General features: G+C 37.6%; 1 protein-coding gene across 2 annotated transcripts in view; it reads left to right on the top strand.

Moving 5' to 3' along the window:
- LOC124282410 overlaps nucleotides 1-19,944 on the top strand; it is a 52,284-nt gene extending 32,340 nt beyond the window's left edge. For both annotated transcript variants that reach the window (XM_046718392.1, XM_046718393.1), the window contains one exon: nucleotides 19,189-19,944. In XM_046718392.1, the coding sequence (XP_046574348.1) occupies nucleotides 19,189-19,818 (630 nt within the window). In that variant the 3' untranslated portion in view covers nucleotides 19,819-19,944. The remainder of the gene's footprint in view (nucleotides 1-19,188) is intronic.
- Nucleotides 19,945-21,534: the final 1,590 nt, after the last annotated feature.

Genomic DNA, 21,534 nt, shown 5'->3' with positions numbered 1-21,534 from the left:
ATAATTACAACATTTGAGACTTGTGCAAGTCTATGATATTCAGTGCCAGGTTCTGAAGCTGTTATTTCTGTTGTCTCCAGCTGTGCTCCAGCTTGTCCTTGCATCCATGCAATGTCCCAATGATGCTTGTAGAAGGAAGATGATTTGTCTCCAACACTACAATACAAATTTCCATGCTATTGCTAGAATGTACTTTTTGTAAAAGGTGGGTACTGTCTACATTTTAATTCCATCGTTAGTCTGTAAGAGTAGTATGGATAGGCATGTATGTTGTTTCAGACAATGTTACTCATTGAAGGTACGGCCATTCCTCCATCTGTAGGGGCTGTGGGATGACCACAGTTTAAGCATCTGCTCGTCATGCTGAAGACCTGGGTTTGATTCCTCACATGGGTACAATGTGTGAAGCCCATTTCTAGTGTCCCCAGCCATGATATTGCTGGAATATCGCTATAAGCGGCATGAAATCATACTCACTCACTCACTCCTCCATCTGTCCTAAAAACAATTATGTGATTCACATAAGATTACAAGCTGTGATTATGTGCCAGTGAAATTTAATTACCCAAATTTTGACTCAGTTTAGCAGTCATGCAGCCTAGTAGTTTATGTGTTCACTCATCATGCCAAAATCCCAGGTTTGAGTCCTCACGTCTGCACAATGTTTGAAGCCAATCTCTGACATTCTTGGATGATATATTGCTGGAATACTGGATAAAACCAATTCACTCACCAACTCTGCACTTGAATAACAATGATTTATTACTGTTTTACATAGCATTTAGCAATATTCCAGCAATATCATTACAGGGGACACTAGAAATTGGCTCCACACATTGTACACATGGGGAGTCGAACCGACGCCATTTGAATATCCAGAAACATCAGCTCATTAGACAGAGTGTCTCGTGAAACATACTGATCAACTTATATAATGGTATTTTGATTCACTCCAGGGCAAGTAGTTACATACCTGTAGATTAATACCATTACGTGGAATAACTGACCATTAATTAACCCCATACCTGTGGGCAGACACTGCACTGTGGACACCCACAACAGTCAGCCCAATTAACTCGGCAGTAGTCACTACGAAAATGAATTTTTAATATGAGAACACGAAGAAAGGAATTGATTAGAAGCCATTGTTTCCAGCCAGGGCTTTATACTTAATAACCACCGTGTGATATGAACAAGGGTTTGTTATGACCGACTGGACTCTGGTCAGTGCACAACCTTGGGCTGTTGTTGTATGGAATATGGACCCAAGGACCGGGACTAGTGAAGGGAAAAGTTCAGCATGAGGTTGGTGTTTTGTGTGTGTTGGTTGTGTGTTTCAGTGGGTTGCAATTGGTTTAGTCCAGAGGATACACATGTATAGCGCCATGGTAGTTGGATAGATGGGCAGATTCATCTAAGAATAATACTCAGATTGATATGGTTATTTATTGTTTCATATTTGTCTCTTGAGTGATGTTTATGTTTCTGCACTTAAGGTTTGAAACCTGAATTGTTTCCTCTTCAAATTAGGTCTGTTGCTAGTCAAATATTAGGTCGTTTCCAGGGAGATTGTGTATCATCCTGTGTTGATTTATGACCTCAACAGAATGTTAACCAAAATTCTAAAAGCAATATCATAATCAAATATTTAAATTTAGGTAATTAGAATATTACAAAAAACCCCACAAACAATAACTCAAATCATCTGCTCTATATCAGCTGTTAAAAGAGAGGGTTGTCCAGTGGTTCAAGCATTTTCTTCTCAAACCAATATAGTCCACTTTTGATTCTGAAGGGTGAAATATACAGTCCCCTATAAGATATAAGTTCCCTTTTACATTTATTGGTGGAATATTGCTAAAAGTGGCATAAAACTGTACTCACTCATCCTCTGAAGAATTATGATCACAAACTTCTTAATTGAAATTGAAAAAAATAATGATTTCATGCAAATCTGTAACAGTGGTCCTTTGATCACGTAGCCATGTGTATGTTCCTTGCAGGACAGGTTCCTCACATCATGGTGTGTGTGTGTGACTATGATGTAATGGTGTGTGGATGTGTGAACAGATTGCTGGGTAATACAATCAAGTCAAGATCATGTTGATGAAAATGTATTGGATATTCCATGTGGTGCTAATCATGGCCTTGAAGCTAAATGACTCAGAAACTTGTGATGAGACCCAGGAAAGGATTCTATTTTTTTAAACACAGGTTCTGAAGCGGTGTGTAGGGTGTATGTCTGTCTTCAGAAATTCCATAGTTGAGATATATGGTCTCTGGTTTAATCAATCTGTACATCGCCACATGCTTGATGAACATATGTATCATGGTGTTACCACATTGATTTCAAGGCTGTTCAATTTGTCTCTGTGGAATAGTTCACTCTGACAGTGTTGAGATACAGCAGCAGACCTGAATCTAGAGGGGGAATTCATTTCTCTACTGTTTCGCAAGCCATAGTCTGTCTCACAGGCCCTAAACCACATTATTTTCCTAACTGCCAAGCCCTGCAATGCTAAAGCCCTAAATGAAGCAAGTCTAGATTTCCTCAGGTTCTGAATTTCCCATCTCACTGAGGCTCCTACTATCAAAATATATATATTCAGAGACTAAGCGTTGGTCTTCGCAAGTCCCTCCCTCACTTTTAAGCATGTCAAAATATACAAATCATTTGGTGACATGTTTCCAACAATGACATTTAATAGTCCAGTTTTGACCAACAAGGCACAAATTATCTGTTTCCTTTTTCTTACAAAATTAATGCTCCGTTTAGCAGAAAAAGTGATGATGATGATGTAATTCATGATCGATGGTAGGATTTCTTACCTGAATTTGAATTTCTACAACTCTTTATCATGCTCCAACCTACACTTAGAATAAAAGCCAGACTAGGTCCTCAGTGGTTGTTGTAAGAGCTAAACGCTGGTCTGGTCATTAAAAGGGGGTGGGGAGATGTCATAACAAAATGTCACATGTATTCGGAGTACCATGAATAAATGTTACATACAATCAGCAATGTATGCTACAGTCCAAAGACTGATATGCCCCAGCTCCAAGCAAACATGTGAAAATCCAGGTTAGAATTGGTTTTCAGTAACCCATGTCGTAAGAAGCGACTAACTGGATCGGGTGGACAGACTTGCTGACTTTGTTGAGACATGTCTTCACATCCCAATTGCATAGATCAATGCTTATGATGTTGATCACTGGATTGTCTTGTCCAGACTCGATTACTTACAGACTGCCACCATATAGCTGGAATATTGCTGAGTGCGGCATGCAAACAACAACCAATACCTGACTGAGGCCTAAAACAGCATTCATTCACTCACATGTAATGACCATGGAGATAGAATATACATTTTAATCCAGAATTTGGGCTTTCCTCATTAGCTGATATCACGTGACTTGGAATACTGCTTAAAGCAGCATTAAACCAAAATTATTTCAACCACATATTCATAAGTGAAGAAAGGTAGATGATGATAAATCCTGTCAGTTATCCGGAAGTGGATGCCCCAAGGAAGGCCATTCTGGGTCATTGTTTGAAACTGGAGACACCTGTAGATCCCCTCATCCATGCATCACTGGGAATATCTATTTAACATACATCTATACAGGGCAAGGATAAAGGTATCCTTGTTTACTAGTTAATGTTTGCTGCAGATATCAAGACACAACAACAAAGTGATTATTCAAAAACTTTAAAGGTATGTCAAACCAAAGCCAAAAATAGATTCCATTTAATACACAACCTTAAACTGAAATGGGAAGAATGCAGACCTTTGTCCTCAACTATGCAGTGAGACCTGCTATCTTATGACAGGAGTTGACTTTAAAAAATTCCACAGGCAGAGCTACACAGAGGTGGCGATGTTGAACATGGCCTTCATGACAGCAACATGACATGACATGACATGCAGACTGAGATCCCACCTGACTGGGACCAGGGATGGTATAAAGGTCATCGTGGTACAATGACAGATGGGCATCTTCATCCCTTACCTTTGGGAGTTTTCTTTGATTTTTGTTTCCAAGGAAATATTCAAAAGAATTCCTCAATGTCTAAATCCTGGGATTTGTCTGCAATATGCCTTTATGCTATCTCATTACTTACAGTCAGGCATGGTAGTGTGTGGTCTTTATATTAAGGATGGCTGATGAATTGGTTGTCCTCTGGGTAACCTCTGTCGTGGGACATCTGTTGTTGTCATGAAGCTGTGTTGCTGAGAATAATCATCAAAGACGCAAATTAAATGTTAACCCTGAATCAATGACTAGACCAAACAATTCACAAACTGCCATCACATTTTAGATGTACAATAATTTTAAGGACCCTAACCATGCCAAGATCTGAAATCTTTTCATCCTCCAGCAATCCAAATCAGGAACATTGCACTACATTTTGTTCTATTTTTTCAACCTAAATGTACCATTGAAGGTTTCACAGCCAAATATCCATTACCACAAACTCTTGCACAGATATTAGGTCTGTTGTGTGAGATTAGTATTACCACAAACGTTCTTCTCTGTAAATAACTACTATGCATAACATGCACAAAGAGGAAGTCTACACTACTGCTTAGTCTCTGATATATATCCTTTGTAGCGAAAAAAATAGAGGAAATATAGACTTGCTTTATTTAAGGCTTTTGCATATACAGTATGGGTTGGGTAGAAGGGAAAATAATATGGTTCAGGGACTAAGAGGCAGGCTACCCCTGCATGTAGGCCAGTGTGAAAAGATTTTAGTCTGAGGTAGAATTTCAACAACTAACTCTCTTATTTCAAGATGGATACTAAGCTTCTTCAGCAAGGATGAAGATTTCCCAGGGAGGGATATTGAGATAATTGGAGCATAACCCTCAACCTATCTCATGATGTGAGACAGGAATTTGTCCATGGATAACATCATTAGTCTTTGTTATGACATTTCAGGGGTATTTCTTGTCCCATCATCAGGTGAATGGATGCTCCATCAACAAATTGTCATAGTATTCAAACAGCTAAAACATCTCATCTTGTTCCCATTGTTGACCCATATCAATACTTAATCATTTTCAATGTTTGATTTGTTATTCTGCACTGTAGGACATTTATGTGTACATTTATCTAAACAGATTCTCATAGTTATATTTACATATTATTATTTTATGAAAAAGATATTCATATTTTATGAAAAAGATATTCAGTGTTAGCCCTATGTCAACAGCACTGTGATTACTATGACACTATCACAAAACTCTCATAAAAATGTAAATTAGAGCATCACAGAATGATAATGATATGGCCTTGTCTGGAGTGTACACTCTGATAGGTACATGGTTACAGAAAAGACATTGCCTCTTCGGACAAATATGTTGCCATTGTTTGAAGTTTGCTTTGACTAGAAGATTCTGCTCTTACAAGATGTAATGGAACCAGTGGATTGTGAAGAGTCATGTGGGCTTTGGTATAAATATGTCAGGGTTGTTTTGAGGTTAGGTGTTTCCATAACAACACCTTTTTGAATAAAGGGCTAGCAGAAATGCAAAAAGATGTCAACATCATCAACAAATATATTTTCAACTGAACAGCATATAGTGTTCTTCACAAAAGTTTAAGAAAGAATGCAGGGTAAAGCTGTCAGTAACATCAGAGACCATATTTGTCAATGCCAAGGGGCAATATGTCTTGATTATCCGATGAAACAAATTCCATTAGGCATTAAAGGTATGATAGCATTGAAAGGTATAGTGAGTGAGTGAGTGAGTGACTTTTAGCAATATTCCAACAACATCAAGGCGGGGACACCAGGAATGAGCTTCACACATTGTACCCATATGTGGAATCAAACCTGGGTGGTCGGCGTGACGAGTGAACGCTTTAACCACTAGCCTACCGCACCACCCCTGAAAATTACATGAATGGGTCCCTGAAAATTAGTGATGACACCAGGTGTCTGTAAAAATATCCCTTACACACAAAGAACTGGTCTGGTCTGAAGAACAGCTCTGATAAGAAAAATATTGTTTTGAATCCTGAATCATTGATGTGTGTAGTTCAGGCCATGATTCACTACAGGGATATGCAGTAATTGTCAAATACTTACCAGGTATGTATATGTAAAGTAGGGGTTTCAGTCCATACATGTACAGTTAACCCTAATAATGTTGTGTTATTATACTGGAGACTGGTGGACTGTGGCCTTCCCTTTGTTTCCAGATTCCATTGTGGAGCTCCTGTGTGACTTGCACAATTTTGATGGATGAGACATGAATAGGTGTTTATTTACCCACTGATAAATCCTTCCTTTTATATGAGACAGTCTGGGCAGGCTGAACTTATGTCCATGGTTGCTGTACCCAAAAAGTGTATTTGACCTCTGTCCCTGTCGGACTTGGGATTTGTGTTTAAAGGCCTGAGAAAACTTTTGAAACGTTTTATGGTAGACATGTGGAGGACATTTCCAACTTTAATGCATAAGTGTCAGATGTCAAAGTTTGTATTTTGACTTTAACTGTTTTCATGGAGGATTTCACTTGGATCTGCATGTGTTTGTGATACTGATTCATAAACTCATGCTTATGATACAGTGAAAATGGACTTTGCCTTTTAGAAAACAACAGGAGTTGGTTGTTTAATTAGAAAACAGGTGCACATTTTGTGATCACAGTATACAAATGGTAAACAACTATAAATTTGAAGGACTAGGATTATACTCTGAAATGTTGTGTTGACATTTGTAAAATTTTCCCTCTTTAGGTCACAAGAGGTTAAACTGTGTTTGACACACCCAGATCCCAGGTTCAGTGCTCTACATAGAGACAGTGTGTAAAACCCATTCATCCTGTACCCTAGTATGTCTCACAGTCCCTGTTATTTTCCTTACAGCCCAACGCTCCCGGCAATGCTATAGCCCTAACTGAAGCAAGTCTAGATCTCCCCAGGTTCAGGTTCTGAATCTCTGGTGTCCCTGGGGCTCCTTTTCAGTTTAAATGGGTTTATTTGTTACAATCAAAATTATATATTTATTCAGAGACTAAGCGTTAGTCTACCTGTATCCCAGTCAGATCCAGTCCTAAAAACTGCTTGGATTATACTAACTGCCAATATTGGAGGCGTAACCTTGACCTCATGCGCTCCCTTTAATCCTATCTCCCTTGATACTAGGGCACATTTGTATTCGAGCAAGAATAATTGCACAACATGGAATTACAAAATTTCCTAATTAAATCAAGATTTCAATTACCAAGCTGGAAAATAATCAGGTTTCATCAGATGGATGTTATGGGACATTCCAGGAAAAGGAAAACATATATAATGTTCACATCTGTGGAACAAAATTGAATGAAAATGAAATGATTTGTGTATGACGGTCTAATTGCGATTGCTGTGTTATAAGTCCCCAATGGGTTCCCAGCATGCAGTCAATACGCCATGCAATGCATCAACAATGAACAATGCTTCTGGGGTCCATACGAAAGCAGTCACACCTCCATACCATACATTATTATTAATCATAGAATAAATTGATGCAATTAGTGTTCTTAATGGACTGATGAAGATTGTTCCAGTGTAGGCCACCATACAACGGTTACACCTTGAGTGTGCAGGTCCTGGTTTTTTTGTGTTTTCAGTCGTGTTGTTGTTTGTTTCTAGGATACAGTCTGCAATATTCTATCTACAACACAGAGGCATGAAAGAAGATATACTTTGTCATATTACGGGCAAAATCCCATTATTTCAGGGTCCATTGACAGAAATTCAACAAATTTGCATGAACACCTGGTGTCGTCACCTATTTTCCATAATCCCCTCTTACAATTTTCATCAAAGTGTTGGCTATTTATCCCTAACTGAATCTAATTTGGTGGATTTTCAGTACTTGTTTTTATCTGTTGTTGATGTTTCACATTAGGTAATTGAATCTGGCTAATTGATATAATTTTAGTTTCCACCAAATAATAGGTTCCTGGGACCCATTTTAAACCAGAATCTCCATGGGAATAAGTTTAGCACTATTCTATATGCATTGATGTGACATAATACTTTAGGTAAAGGAACGTTTACAGATATGGATGTCCGAATGGCAAACACTGGGGTTATGATGAAGCAATTTGCAAAAAAATTACAAACAAGAGGACAAGTTGGTTATATTTGGCTTAAAATCTGAGATATTGTGGTGAGGCTTCAAATACCTGCTTACTGTACCTGTGAAGGCAGATGAAATTGACTGCATTGATCTATTAAGTTGAGTATCAATATGTATCACATCTTTGTCAGCATATTTAAGAGTGACCAACATATAATACACAATGAATTCATTACTGTCCCATACTAAAACCTCACCAGCAGCAAATATTAATATTTTATCCTTAAACTTTATATCTCTTGCAGCAGCAAAATATGGTTTTCAAAAATTCAAAATGGCTGCCATTGTGGCCTATTTGAATCCAGAGTATTGCCTTCATTCCCAACTCTTGTTCTCAGTACCCTCTGGGGTAATTGTTTTGGAATTATCTGAGGTGTTATACATGACCTTTATCAACATAAAATGAATCAAAGTTTACATTTTGAGTAAAAATATAAGCTTCCATGACACCATTGAAAAACATGCATAATGAATCTACAACACATCAGATGAAGCACTCATAATATGTTAGATCACATTGGTTCCTCAATCAAACAGCTGCCAATGTTATAGATAAAAATGGAATTCCATTCTATATCTGAATCAATGATTTATAAACTTTCACTCCAATTCCTTGTTGCTGAGAGTCAGGTACCTTTGTTTAAGGGAAATACTACACTGAGGGGAAATTTTCATTTCATATGGTACTCTATAGATTTACACCTTCTTGCTTCAGAATTTACCTCACTTAATAGTAGCTGTTGCAATTGGTATATTTAGGTTCATCTGTTTGCCTATTTTGTGTTTGTATCTTCAGTAAAAACACCATACCTGTAAAGCTACAAGATTCCATACATCTATAGGGATGGTGGGGTGGCCTTGTGGTTAAAGCATTTGCTTGCTAAAACAAAGTCTTGGGTTCAATTCCCAACATTTGTGAAGCTGATGTCCCCCACTGTGATATTGCTGGGATATTGCAAGAGCAGCATAAACAACCAGCCATACATCTACAAAATATGACATGAAAGCCATTATTGAAAATGAAGGGATACATTATTTGTGAGTGAGTGAGTTTAAGTTTTATGCCACACTCAGCAATATTCCAGATATATGGCAGCGGTCTGTAAATAATCAAGTCTGGACCAGACAATCCAGTGATCAACAGCATGGGCATCGATCAGCACAACTGGGAACCAATGACATATGTGTCAACCAAGCCAGCGAGCCTGACCACCTGATCCCGTTAGTCGCCTCTTACGATAAGCATGGGTTACTGAAGGTTCATTCTAACCCGGACCTTCATGGGTACATTATTGTGAAGCCACAAAGCTTTATATTTCTGTTATCAAACATCACCTCATTTCTTAACCCACTTGTATCCAGCAGATTCTGGGAGTCCCTTCCCTCCAACATTACACTAACACGCCATGATATATAAATTACAATACTGCTAAAAGCAGTGTTGATCTCAACTCACTCAGTACCAAGCCAGTTGACCATGGATGTATTTTGGCCTACTCACACTAGATGACAGTATTGTGTTACTAAACCAGTATGTTAAATATGTATTGAGAAACTGTATCAATCTTCATTCTCACATCAGCTGTAGCCGTACTATAATTAACCTATCACATTTTGCGTGATTCATGTATGTCTGGTATCAACTGACGTCTATGTTACCTGTAATTATACCACATACTGGTCGTCAGTAATGTGGTCAATTAGGACAGATTTGTCTGATTTAAGTCTGAGTTAGAAATCTCCAATTTGTAATAATTTGTGTATGAATTTAAAGTAGCAAAGGTCAAAACTCAATTTTCAAATAAAGTGAAAATAAAATAAAACCAAAAAGCGTTTTAGTCTTTAATAGGTACATGTATTTACTTAAAAGAATGTAACCATATGATAGATTTGACTGATTTGATAGAAACCTCAGATTTGTAATAATTTGTTGAATTAAAATAGCAAAGGTGAAAGCTCAAAGGTCAAAATAAAATGAAATTTATAAAAACGAAAAAGCATTTTAATCTTTAATAGGCATTTAGTTAACAGAAAATGACATGAAAGTTTTATAGATAACAATTTGTTTAATTTTTGAATAATGTTATAAAATGATTTGAATTGTTTTTTAACAGAATTGTTTAACAAAAACAAACACTTGTTTTTAAGACATGTCAGTATTTTGGTAATTTGAAGTTTATTGTATATTCAACATTTACAAAGATTTTGGTTTGGTAGTGGGGTCATGTAGCCATAAGAAATAACATACTGGCTATGGCAAATGTATGGTGGATGTACGTGAAACAGCATGATGACTATATCACATATCATGAATGATATAACACAGCAGGGAGATATATAACATGGGGGGTGACCTTTTCTATAAGGTGCGGGGGTCATCACGATACATGCCTCGCACAGAGGAGGGTCAGTATAAAAACACTGTTAAGGGTCATCAAAAAAAGGACACCATTTCCCCATTACATTATTGATGATGGTTTTGTGGTTTTCACGCTGATAAACAACTTTGGTAATTGGCATCCTGGGAAGAAGGATCATAAAAAATATGGTCAAGTATTTCGGGTGGTCTCTCTACAAGAAACATACTTCATGGAAAGATATTTGTTTGGTAGTTATTGATTCAATCACCTGTCTCCTTTGATAAAAATATCTTTTCCAATATGTCACATTGTCAGGTTTGAAATAGCTTAGCCCATATCAGCTGCTTAAACCTCGAACCTCTTAAAGTAAGAACTCTTATGACTGCCAAGAATATCTATCAAAACCAGTTTCACATCTGGAACATCTCGTTGATAACTTTGATAAGAGTTGATCATCTGGTTAAAAAAATGCAAGAATGTTTTTCTGTCACGATAAGTTATATAAATAAACCACTTAGAGGCTGCCTTCCACTCCAACCCATCATCTGTTTGTCAGTCACATAACGATGTATATTGGGAATTCAGGATGCGTTTTCCAGTCTTTGGTTAGCTGATCACTACCTTCCAGCATTGTAGATACTGAGAGACATGTTGTTCCAGTACAAACAAATTCGTGTGTTTTTGGATTGTGCTATTTGTCCTGTGACCATTGGCTATCCCTTGACCCAACTGATATTGAGGCAGTGTTTGAAGTCAAGGGCTTGCAACCCTGTTAGCAGTTACTGAGTCATAGTCTTGTTAAGGTGAATGGAGCCAAGATTCTAACCGTGTGAATGTCTGCTCCATTTTTAAATGGGAATTTTGAAAATAAATAGTCTTTTTCAAATACCATACAATGAGTTGGTGTAGCCAGATAATGTTGAAATTATCTATTACTTCAGTCTGTATTGTGAAAATTGGAAGATTAGAAGTGGTACTCTTGAAATTTGAAATTTGATATGACAAATATAAGATAAGATATTTATCCTTATATCCTTATAACATGCTGAGGTGCAGTGAAGTAGCCTAGTGGTTAAATTGTTCGCTTGTCATGCTGACTCAGGTTCAATTCTCTTTATGGGTACTATATGTGGAGCCCATTTCTAGTGTCCACCACCATGATATTGTTGGAATATTGCTAAATGGGGTGTAAAACCATACTCACTCACTATATGTGACCTAAATTGTAATTGTGAAAACAAGTCACTGGTCTACTGAACCTGCCTAAGGTGGAATGTGACCTTAAAAACACTTCACAAACTGACCAAGTGAGATCTGAGGATGGTGCTCCAGGGCACCGCCATGTGCTGACCAGGCACATTGTTGTATATCATTGTTTACAAAGTCGGTGAACTCTCCACCTAATATCCTATCTGTTATTGTTACATTGTTGTAAGTAAACATTTATTTTGAGTCCATAATCAACAGTAGTTTGAGTCTAGGATGGACTGAACTGTACTTATGTGTTTGACTTACACCCCAAGGGTACTTTATGTTCATTATTTTCAGCCATATTTTTAGCCCATTTTGCAAAGTCTCCCAACCATGAAGGTATGGGTATGTGTTTTCCACAACAATGCAAACCTGTGAACTGAGGCTTGCTTCTCTCCAGTCAGCATGTGAGTGAGTGAGTTTAGTTTTACGCCACACTCAGCAATATTCCAGCTATATGGCGCGGTCTGTAAATAATCAAGTCTGGACCAGACAATCCAGTGATCAACAGCATGAGCATCGACCTGCGCAATTGGGACACGATGATATGTGTCAACCAAGTCAGCGAGCCTGACCACCCGATCCCGTTAGTCGCCTCTTACGACAAGCACAGTCAGCATGTACACAGTATAATAAAATATACTACTTAAAAAAAGTTAAATTTATATATAGTTGTGATGAAATCAGCTGATCTTCAACATCTTTTGAGTATGACATGTTATTAGGACATCAAGAATAATATCAAAGTGCATCAATGTTTCTGTTATTATGTGATTAAAATTCCAATGGTTGAATAACCGAAGACCAGTCTCTTGTAGAAACCTGCAAAGAGTAGTAGTCTGATAAGCTTCTCACAGTAAGCCAAGTCCATGATGCATGAAACATTTACCCCAGACTGTAACTTCTGCTGTATGTAATCTGCCACACAATGTTAAGTTACCCAGTAATCTCCCATTTGTTTTGTTTAACAATTTTCCTGTCAGTGGCCTGTGTTGATCCCAAATAATAATGTCAGAGTTCAGATGTAACCTTGTCTTGTATTCAAGCAATGGTAGACATTAGTCCAGACTTAGCCTACGTAAGGCTTGTTGTATCAATTTCCTTGTTGTTCATGTCCTGCTGACCCTAAATTTGTCCAGTTTGTTTTTCATTTCCACCTCTAATTGTTGGGAAATGAATGTTCAACTGAAATTTAGGTTTTGGACATATTCCATTCTATGTCTCTATCTCTGTCTCTGGCCAGACCAGCCATAGTGTGTCAATGGAACCTATTCTTTTGTTTCCTTTTATTGTTGTACTCAGCAATACTGCAGCAGTAAGGTCGCAGTCTGTAAATAATCAAGTCTGGCCAAGACAATCCAGTGGTTGATAGCATGAACACAATTCTATGCAATTCAGGTACAATGGCACACATCAGCCAAGTTAACAAGCCAGACCACACTTTCTGTTTCATCACCTCCTACAACAAACAAGGATTACAGTATACCAATTTAAACCTGAGTCTTTATGGAGTAAACTAGTCATCGTTACCACATCCTTGTGCCTAAGTTCAATATCAAGTCAAGAGGTCTGGCTAAAGGAGGTCACATGTTACACTGGAACCATGTCGACTTTCCTAGATTTTTAACTTACTGAAAAATATAGTACATAATAAAATCAACCCTCTCTAACACAAAACGTAATGAGAAACAAATATTAAGTCAACTGACCTAAGCTGTATCAAGTTACTGGTCTACTGAACCTGCCTAAGGTGGAATGTGACCTTAAAAACACTTCACAAACTGACCAAGTGAGATCTGAGGATGGTGCTCCAGGGCACCGCCCTGTGCTGACCAGGCACATTGTTGTATATCATTGTTTACAAATTCGGTGAACTCTCCACCTAATATCCTATCTGTTATTGTTACATTGTTGTAAGTACAGACAGAGTGACATTTGAACTATCAACAGTAATCTGACTCAGTCTAGGATGGATTGAAAATACCTCTTGTGAAGGAGGTTGATTTATCAAATTTGAGTACAATTTTCACTAAAAAAAGATATTTAATCATTTTAGAAATTAAACCATTGGAATTCCATTTGTGTCTTTTCATTTTTCTTACTCATCATGGATGAAGGATGCAGGTGAATCCATTAAACTATTTAAATATTTTCCTATCATTAGATGTACTGGCTTTTGGCCATGTTTGGCAGACTCCATGATCCCGAATTTCAGGTTAGAGTCACCATATCTAAATCCTACATTAAGTCGCAACAGGGTTGATCTTTACATCATCATGTGAGTGACTTGAAGTCTATTGTTTTTAAGAATAATTATACATTTATTCACATCTCATGGGTGTACAAAATACATTTTGTTTCTTATTCATATGCAGAAAGGATTTACAAGAGCTTCAGTTTGGGTCATGAGAGACCAAATATATATGTCATTGGATCTCTTTGTATATTTTCACCTTTGACCAGAATGAAGTTGAACATAGAGAATTTTCTGGGTTTCATCTGCTTGTTATTGTTTGGTTCTACCTGATGATGGGGCCAGAACAAGCCCTGAAACGTTGTACCAAGCAATAAAAAGAAGATGAAACTCAAAATGTTCATCAAATAGCATCTTCTAAACTGCCAATCAAACACAGAAAGAAGTTCTTCAAACATACATATCATATGATATAAAAATCCAAAAACATTTGATGCAGTTTTAGGGCTATTGTATAAATTGCAAGCACAAATGAAACAGAAAGAATAGTGATTTGAAAAGTGAATGTGTTTTGAAAAGTATTTCAACTTGATGTAGGAGAGGATGTTCAAACAAGACGATGTTATTTCAATGACTAAATGTCAGTGTAACCTAGAAACACAATCAGGGTTAACTTGAATATCAAATTCATAGGTAGTGGGGTAGCCTAGTTCGTAAAGCGTTCCCTCGTCACACTGAAGACCCGGGTTTGATTCCCCACATGGGTACAATGTGTAAAACGCATTTCTGACGTCACCTGCCATGATATTGCTGCAATATTGCTAATAGCAACATAAAACCAAACTCCCTTACTCAAATTCAGGAATATGTTTCCTGGCATGTAAGGTTTCAGATCGGTAAGGATTACGGTACCTTCGATGCCTGGACCAGCTGTGGCCCTGACATACTTAAATTAATACTTCTATCTAATCTGCGATACAAAAATATTCATACGCTGTAAATGAAACATGGTAAACTTACGCCAATGTTTATACAGACAAGCAAGTCAGCACATTTTAGGATGCACACTTATACCTCTGGTTTTGTTCCATCTTGTAAACCAAGACTGCGATAAAACCAGTGTATAAAGTATGTGTCTGAGTAATGGTGTGATGGGACAAACTCAAGACACTAACGCTCGCGATATACACAACGGTTCCTGTTATGACTCAAACAACATTCTGTGGGTGACGCATACTCCTGTCACTCAAACAGGATTAAACAACAAATTCCTAATTCCTTCAGTTTCTGGATTGTTTCAACCTTAGTTCTGACATCTGACACAAATGACTTAGCTTCTGTGTAAGACTGTTTTATCCCAACATTTGGCCAAAGGCACATCAGGATAATAATCTTTATCATAGATATGTTATTTTTATCCTATGAATAATATCTATGTCATTCTCACAGTAATAATTGTTTGAGTTGTAATTTCTCTCAATGAAGTAAACTTTAGAAAATGTGTAAGAATACAGTGAGTGAATCGCCCCATTTGTCATACAGTGTTATTCTACATAATCATCCATACCTTAGAAAACACCTATCTAAACCTACTGAATGATAGTATGAAAATTTAAAGTAGTTTCTACTAGGTCCTCTTATTTGAATATTTATTGCATTATGATGCCAAATTTACCATATCCGTGTATTCTATTGATAACACTATCCAGAACATTATTAAATAACAATCTACCATTTAACAGAAAACATAATTTATCCCTTTAGATATACACAAATGCACACAATATAGCAAAATAACTACTTTTTAGTAAAGTATTCAGATACCAAGAAATATATAAATGTGTCAGGACACTTTGTAGTCTGTCTCATGATCACAGTCTCTGAACCACATTATTTTCCCCACTGCCAAGCCCTCTCTGCAGTGCTAAAGCTCTAAATAAAGCAAGTCTAGATTTCATCAGGTTCAGGTTCTGAATCTCTGGTCTCCCTGGGGCATGGGCTTGTTTGTTTCTATATCAAAAGTATATATATTCAGAGACTAAGCATTAGTCTAGACACTTTGATGTGTGCAGTCTTTGTCAGGTTCAGTTTCAATTAAATGTTTTCAGTTTCATTTGTCATTTAATGTCCATATATACAGTGAACTTTATAATCTTTCTTAAAAACTGTATAAAACTGTTTGACACATTATGTTTACCCTTTGATGAGCTTCCCTATAAAGGTTCAAGTATAAATATGCTTGTTGTATACGCCTATTAACATAAGGATGGTTGTGTGACTTGACTGCGGATTGCATGACATCACATCTACATTCTATAGATTGTTGCTCAGGCTATCAACCACTGGTTTACCAGACTGGAACATTTTCAGGTTGAAGTATTATGCCATAGCTTGAACATTGCTGACTACTGAAAACAACATTCATTCAACTGTTTATTGTATGAGAAGCCTTTGGCTCAGTTCAACAGTCTTGACTCAGTTATATACAGACCAACTGCATATAGCTACAATATTGCTGAAAGTGATGTGAAACAAACAAACTCAAGGAGTGAGTGAGTGAGCTCAGTTTTACGCCGCTTTTAACCATATTCTAGCTATATCACGGCGGGGGACACCAGAAATGGGCTTCACACATTGTACCCATGTTGGGAATCGAACCCGGGTCTTCGGCGTGACGAGCGAACGCTTTAACCACTGGGCTACCCCACGGCCCACAAACTCAAGGAAATGGTTTAGCATATGCTAAGTTGATAAACGCTGGTATACAATACAATCATATACAAATATTTCTCACAACTTAATTCACCAGTTTGGAGAAAAAAACATCCATGCAAATTTAATGTAGTTTGGAGTAGTAATTTAATGTAGTAATGTAGATAGGGAAATGCCGAATTATAAAAAACCCAAAACAACAACAATAAAACACACAAATTAAAACAGAAAAATATAACGCAGACAAAAAGTTGTTATTCAGGAAAAAATGTATGTAAGCCTGAAACCATATATCAATAATAATGTATTCCTCACAGGAAGCAAGGCTGCCAGATCAAATCTTCCATGAGATATTTTGTGAAGTCCTCAAAAAGATATCATATGTCCATCAAACTGATCGTTTATGAAGACAGTACAACCTTGAAAAAAAAACCAGACTCTATTGGGTATAAAATATGTCTCCCATCTTTCCTGTGTGCATGGCCATCTGTTGCATTGGGCTTGAACACAACACAGCTCCAATCAATACATACACATTGTATACTGATGCTTGGTAATAGTCGACAGGACGTACCACAGGTATATTCACATGATCCGTTTGATGCCATCCCTACAGTGAGGAATACTTATATTGGATGACCTTAATCTGGTGAAGTAAGTACCTGGTATTGTTAGGTCCTGATAGATTTGTCAGTTAAGTTGTGTTATCTTTGTCATACAGGTGTATTGACTCTGTTATGTTCACAGCAAGATGAAAATTTTATTGCTGATATTGGCTGTGTCTTCTTGATGATATGCACCCTGTTTGTATGTAACACTGCATGAGTGCCGTGGACATCTTCATAGACATCTGCGGTTAAGTCAAGACTGATTCTTATACCATAAGTCTATGCATATGTGGAGCTTTGGATAATCAGTTTGTTGAAATGGTTCAACATTTATGGTAGTGCTTGAAGGTTATGTGTTGGGAGAATGGCATGTACTTTTTTGTATTCTTTATGATACCTGTTACACTATGCGTGTGTTTTGTTCCGATTGTTGGTCATTATGATCAGTATAACAATTCCCCTGACACATTGTTATATAACCCCCACCCCCCGCCCCACACACACACACACACACACAAACACACACCTTCTTTCAGACAACTTTGACTCATCCATGACTCATCTTTGACACTGATTTGACTACTTTAAATAAATTTGAGACTTATGAGTGAGTGAGTGAGTTACGCGGCTTTTAGCAATATTCCAGAAAATATCACGGCGGGGGACACTAGTCATGGGCTTCGCACATTGTACCCATGTGGGGAATCGAAACCCAGGTCTGGCATTATGAGCCAACACTTTAACCACAAGGCTACCCCACACCCCTTGAGACTTTTGAGTGAACATTATCAGGACATGGTAGTACTACATCAAGGAAAAAGGCTAGGTTGCACATTTATTCAGCAACCATTTATTCACCCATAATTGGTCATCCGTTATGGTATCACCTTTGTGGTGTAGTGGATAGAGGGTGTGACTGGATAAGGGAAGGTTCAAGGTTCGAATCACTGGCTACATGCTAAAAGAGATTAAAAAAATGTGCTTGTTATTATCCCGTCTGGCACTGACATAATAATTCTGATTTGTTTCTTGCACAGAGTTGTGTCCCTTTACAGTGATAGGATCCACAGGTCTGTTTGCATCAAGATATGGCCTGATTATGATTATGAATAGTCTGTATGCACCACATACATGCTTGTTGGTTACACCACTCTGATAAGCATCTGTAACCCACATCACTTTAGATGCCTCTGCCTTTAATAGCCAGTCAGGCTGAGACATTAGAGATTACTCTTCAGAGCTTCACAAAACCCAACCCTCTAATAGCATTGGATGTAATTGCTGGTGAGAGATAGTCAGTGAATGTTTACGAGCATTCCTGAATTCGCTGTCATCCATTCATGGTTGATGAGTCTGCATAGCCTGCTACTGAACTGTAGACCAGTTGTATTGATCAGCAGTAGAATACAGATCTATTATTGATCACAGATCAGGCCACAACATAAACAGCGATCATACAATACTTTCCCCTGACACAACAGCATGTGCTCTGGGCCTGCCTGCTCAAAGCAATTGACAATCGGAACTTCTACACAGCAAAATACACTTACAATGACTATCATGACAACAGCCCTGGTTTGTTTGTGAATTTCTTTACATGTAGCAACAAATTTATCAGCTAGAAACCCTTTGATCTATACATTTGTTTACAGAACAAGACAAAAGTATCAAAGTAGATGGACCAAAAAACAATCAAACAAATAAACACTAATTAATTGTTCATTCTAAACAGACTTTGTCCACATGACCTGTTTGGTATACCTGATTGGTATTATTATAGAATTATTATTATTATTAGAATTCCTGATATTTTATTTAACTAAGATTATTGGTATGTTACCATTGTCAGCTTGAATCAAGCTCATTCTTTACACCCTACATATTAAACTGACACAAGACATCATTCTAAGCCTCTTTGTGTTTCAGGATTCAGAAGTAGGAAGCCATGATGGAGGTTCTGAAGGACCAGAGACGCAGACATCTTGTCCTCAGATAACATTTTCCCTGGATACAGGAGCTGGTGCTCACACTCCTCTTACACTGAAGGTGCTTGCCAAACAAACACTCATCATGGATTCAGATGGAACAGAGTCTGACTTCTCTGATTATGACGTAAATACATTTGCCAAAAGAAACCTCCGTTCTCCAAGACTGCATCAGAAGTATAATGAAGATTCAGAGGATGAATCCCCCCGAAGTTGGAAAGATGATGGAGGTAGCTCTGACTTGAAACGAAAGTGGGATAATGAGGGTGACTGGAGGTCTCCACAAAGTCCCACTAAGAAGCAAAAAGATTCGGTCTTCCAACAGACCACTGATGAAAGAAGTGATGGGATAAAGAAGTTGGATCTGTCTGTGTCGTCAGTTGACAGCGCAGTCGGCGTCTCACTCAACAACACACCTGGTTCTGGCGTGTCTGACACCTCCAGCTTTGACAGCAACACCGACACTGATGACTCCGGTTCACCTGTAGCAGGTTTTTGGAGGCACAGAGGGTACTTATCACAGAATCAACTCCTCTGGCCAAACATTGCCACATTTGCACTTCTCAAATGAACATGTTTCAGAACAATTCATAAAACTTGCAGCAGACGTGGATTCTGTGAGATCCTTGACCTTGTCAAATGGAAATGATGGTTTTGTGGAGAATCTGATCCTTCATCGGCTGGAGGATGAGAATCTTGGCATGAGACTGAGTGTGGAGGGAGGTAAGAGTAGTGGATATGTCAAAGCTGTGATTGTCAAGAGTGTTGTGGAAGAGGGTGCAGCATACCGAGCTTCAGGTAGTTCCGTTGGCATCTGTGCTGGGGATGAGATTCTTGAAGTCAATGGCACCAACCTTCGGCGTCTGAACCATGATGACTGCATTGCTGTGTTCAAGAATATCCCACTCCGTGTGCATCTGGTGGTCAAAAGAGCTGAACCACCACCTCATCACAGGATGTCTGGCCAGGGAGGGATAGTCACTGATGTTCGCATCTTGTCTGGATCAGAGATGCCAGAGCTAGGCAACCTGGATGGATTCATCCTGCAAGATGTGACCATCAGGAAGACAGGAGAGGAGAGTCTAGGTATCAGCATCGTACCAAGCTATGGAACAACAAGGGATTTCTACCAGGTGAGTCACTCATTATTAAAGACGGTTTTCTTTCCAACCCAAGCATCATTGTGCATTTTATTTGTCATTTATTTTACTAAAATAATTCAAGCATATATGCTTTTCTAATTTTTTTCTATATCCCTTTCAATAGTCTGTATTGTCTTCTTTAATAACCAGGTCAAGCATCATTGTCACTAATTATATTACTAAAATAATTCAAGCAAATATGCTTTTCTATTTTGCTTTTTATCCCTTACAATAATCTGTATTGTCTTCTTACCAAGTAGTGGTGGTCCGATTAATTGAAATAACCAAAGATTGGTCGCAGTGACTAAACGACCAAGCAATCGATCATGTTTTCTCAAAACAAAACACAATTTTGGAGCACTTGTTTGCATTATCGATATTTTTCACAAGGTTAGTTTTGTCAGTTACATTTCATGAGCACTACAAGCTCGTTCCAAGTCACGATTGAATTTATCTTATAGACTCCAGGAAATTTGTTCCTAACATACTAGTCATCATTTAAAGATGTGAAATTTGCAAATGCATTTTGTGCAGTTTGAAAAAAAACCAAAAGAACTACATGTTTTTTCTTTGTTTTTTGTGCATTAACAAATATAAACAGAAAAATTTGATACATGATGCTGACCAATTATTTTCGATGATTGATCGGTTGTAATGAACCAATCATCAATTATGAGATTTTAACCAATTCCCAACACTATTACCAAGTCAAGCATCATTGTCATTGTCATTAATTTTGCTGACATATTTCAAGCACATATGCTTTTTCTATTTTTATTACATATTCATTTAACAAAAATATCAAAGTAGCATGTTTGGTTTGTTGAAATCTTGAAAAATGATCACATGAACATTTGGGACTTGATCAGTCAACGGTTGGTTGGTTTGATGTTTAACGCAGCTCTGAGCAATATTCCAGCTATATGGCGGCTGTCTGTAAATAATCAAGGCTGACTATATTTGACAAGAAAAGAATGTTACACTTATGCTGCATTAAATAAGAAAAGAATTCTTAATTTGTATTGTTGTGATATTGTTCCTTTGAATCACTTTGATGCTAGACAGGCCTTGCAAACAATATTCTATTTGTAACACAGAAAAAGGAAAACAGCTTTCACAAAAGTGTGTCAAATGATTAAATTTCT

This window comes from Haliotis rubra, unplaced genomic scaffold (genome assembly GCF_003918875.1).
Source record: "Haliotis rubra isolate DU_JTF1 unplaced genomic scaffold, ASM391887v1 Scf3, whole genome shotgun sequence".
Classification (NCBI taxonomy): Eukaryota; Metazoa; Mollusca; class Gastropoda; order Lepetellida; family Haliotidae; genus Haliotis; species Haliotis rubra.
This window is presented reverse-complemented; position numbering and strand designations above follow the sequence as displayed.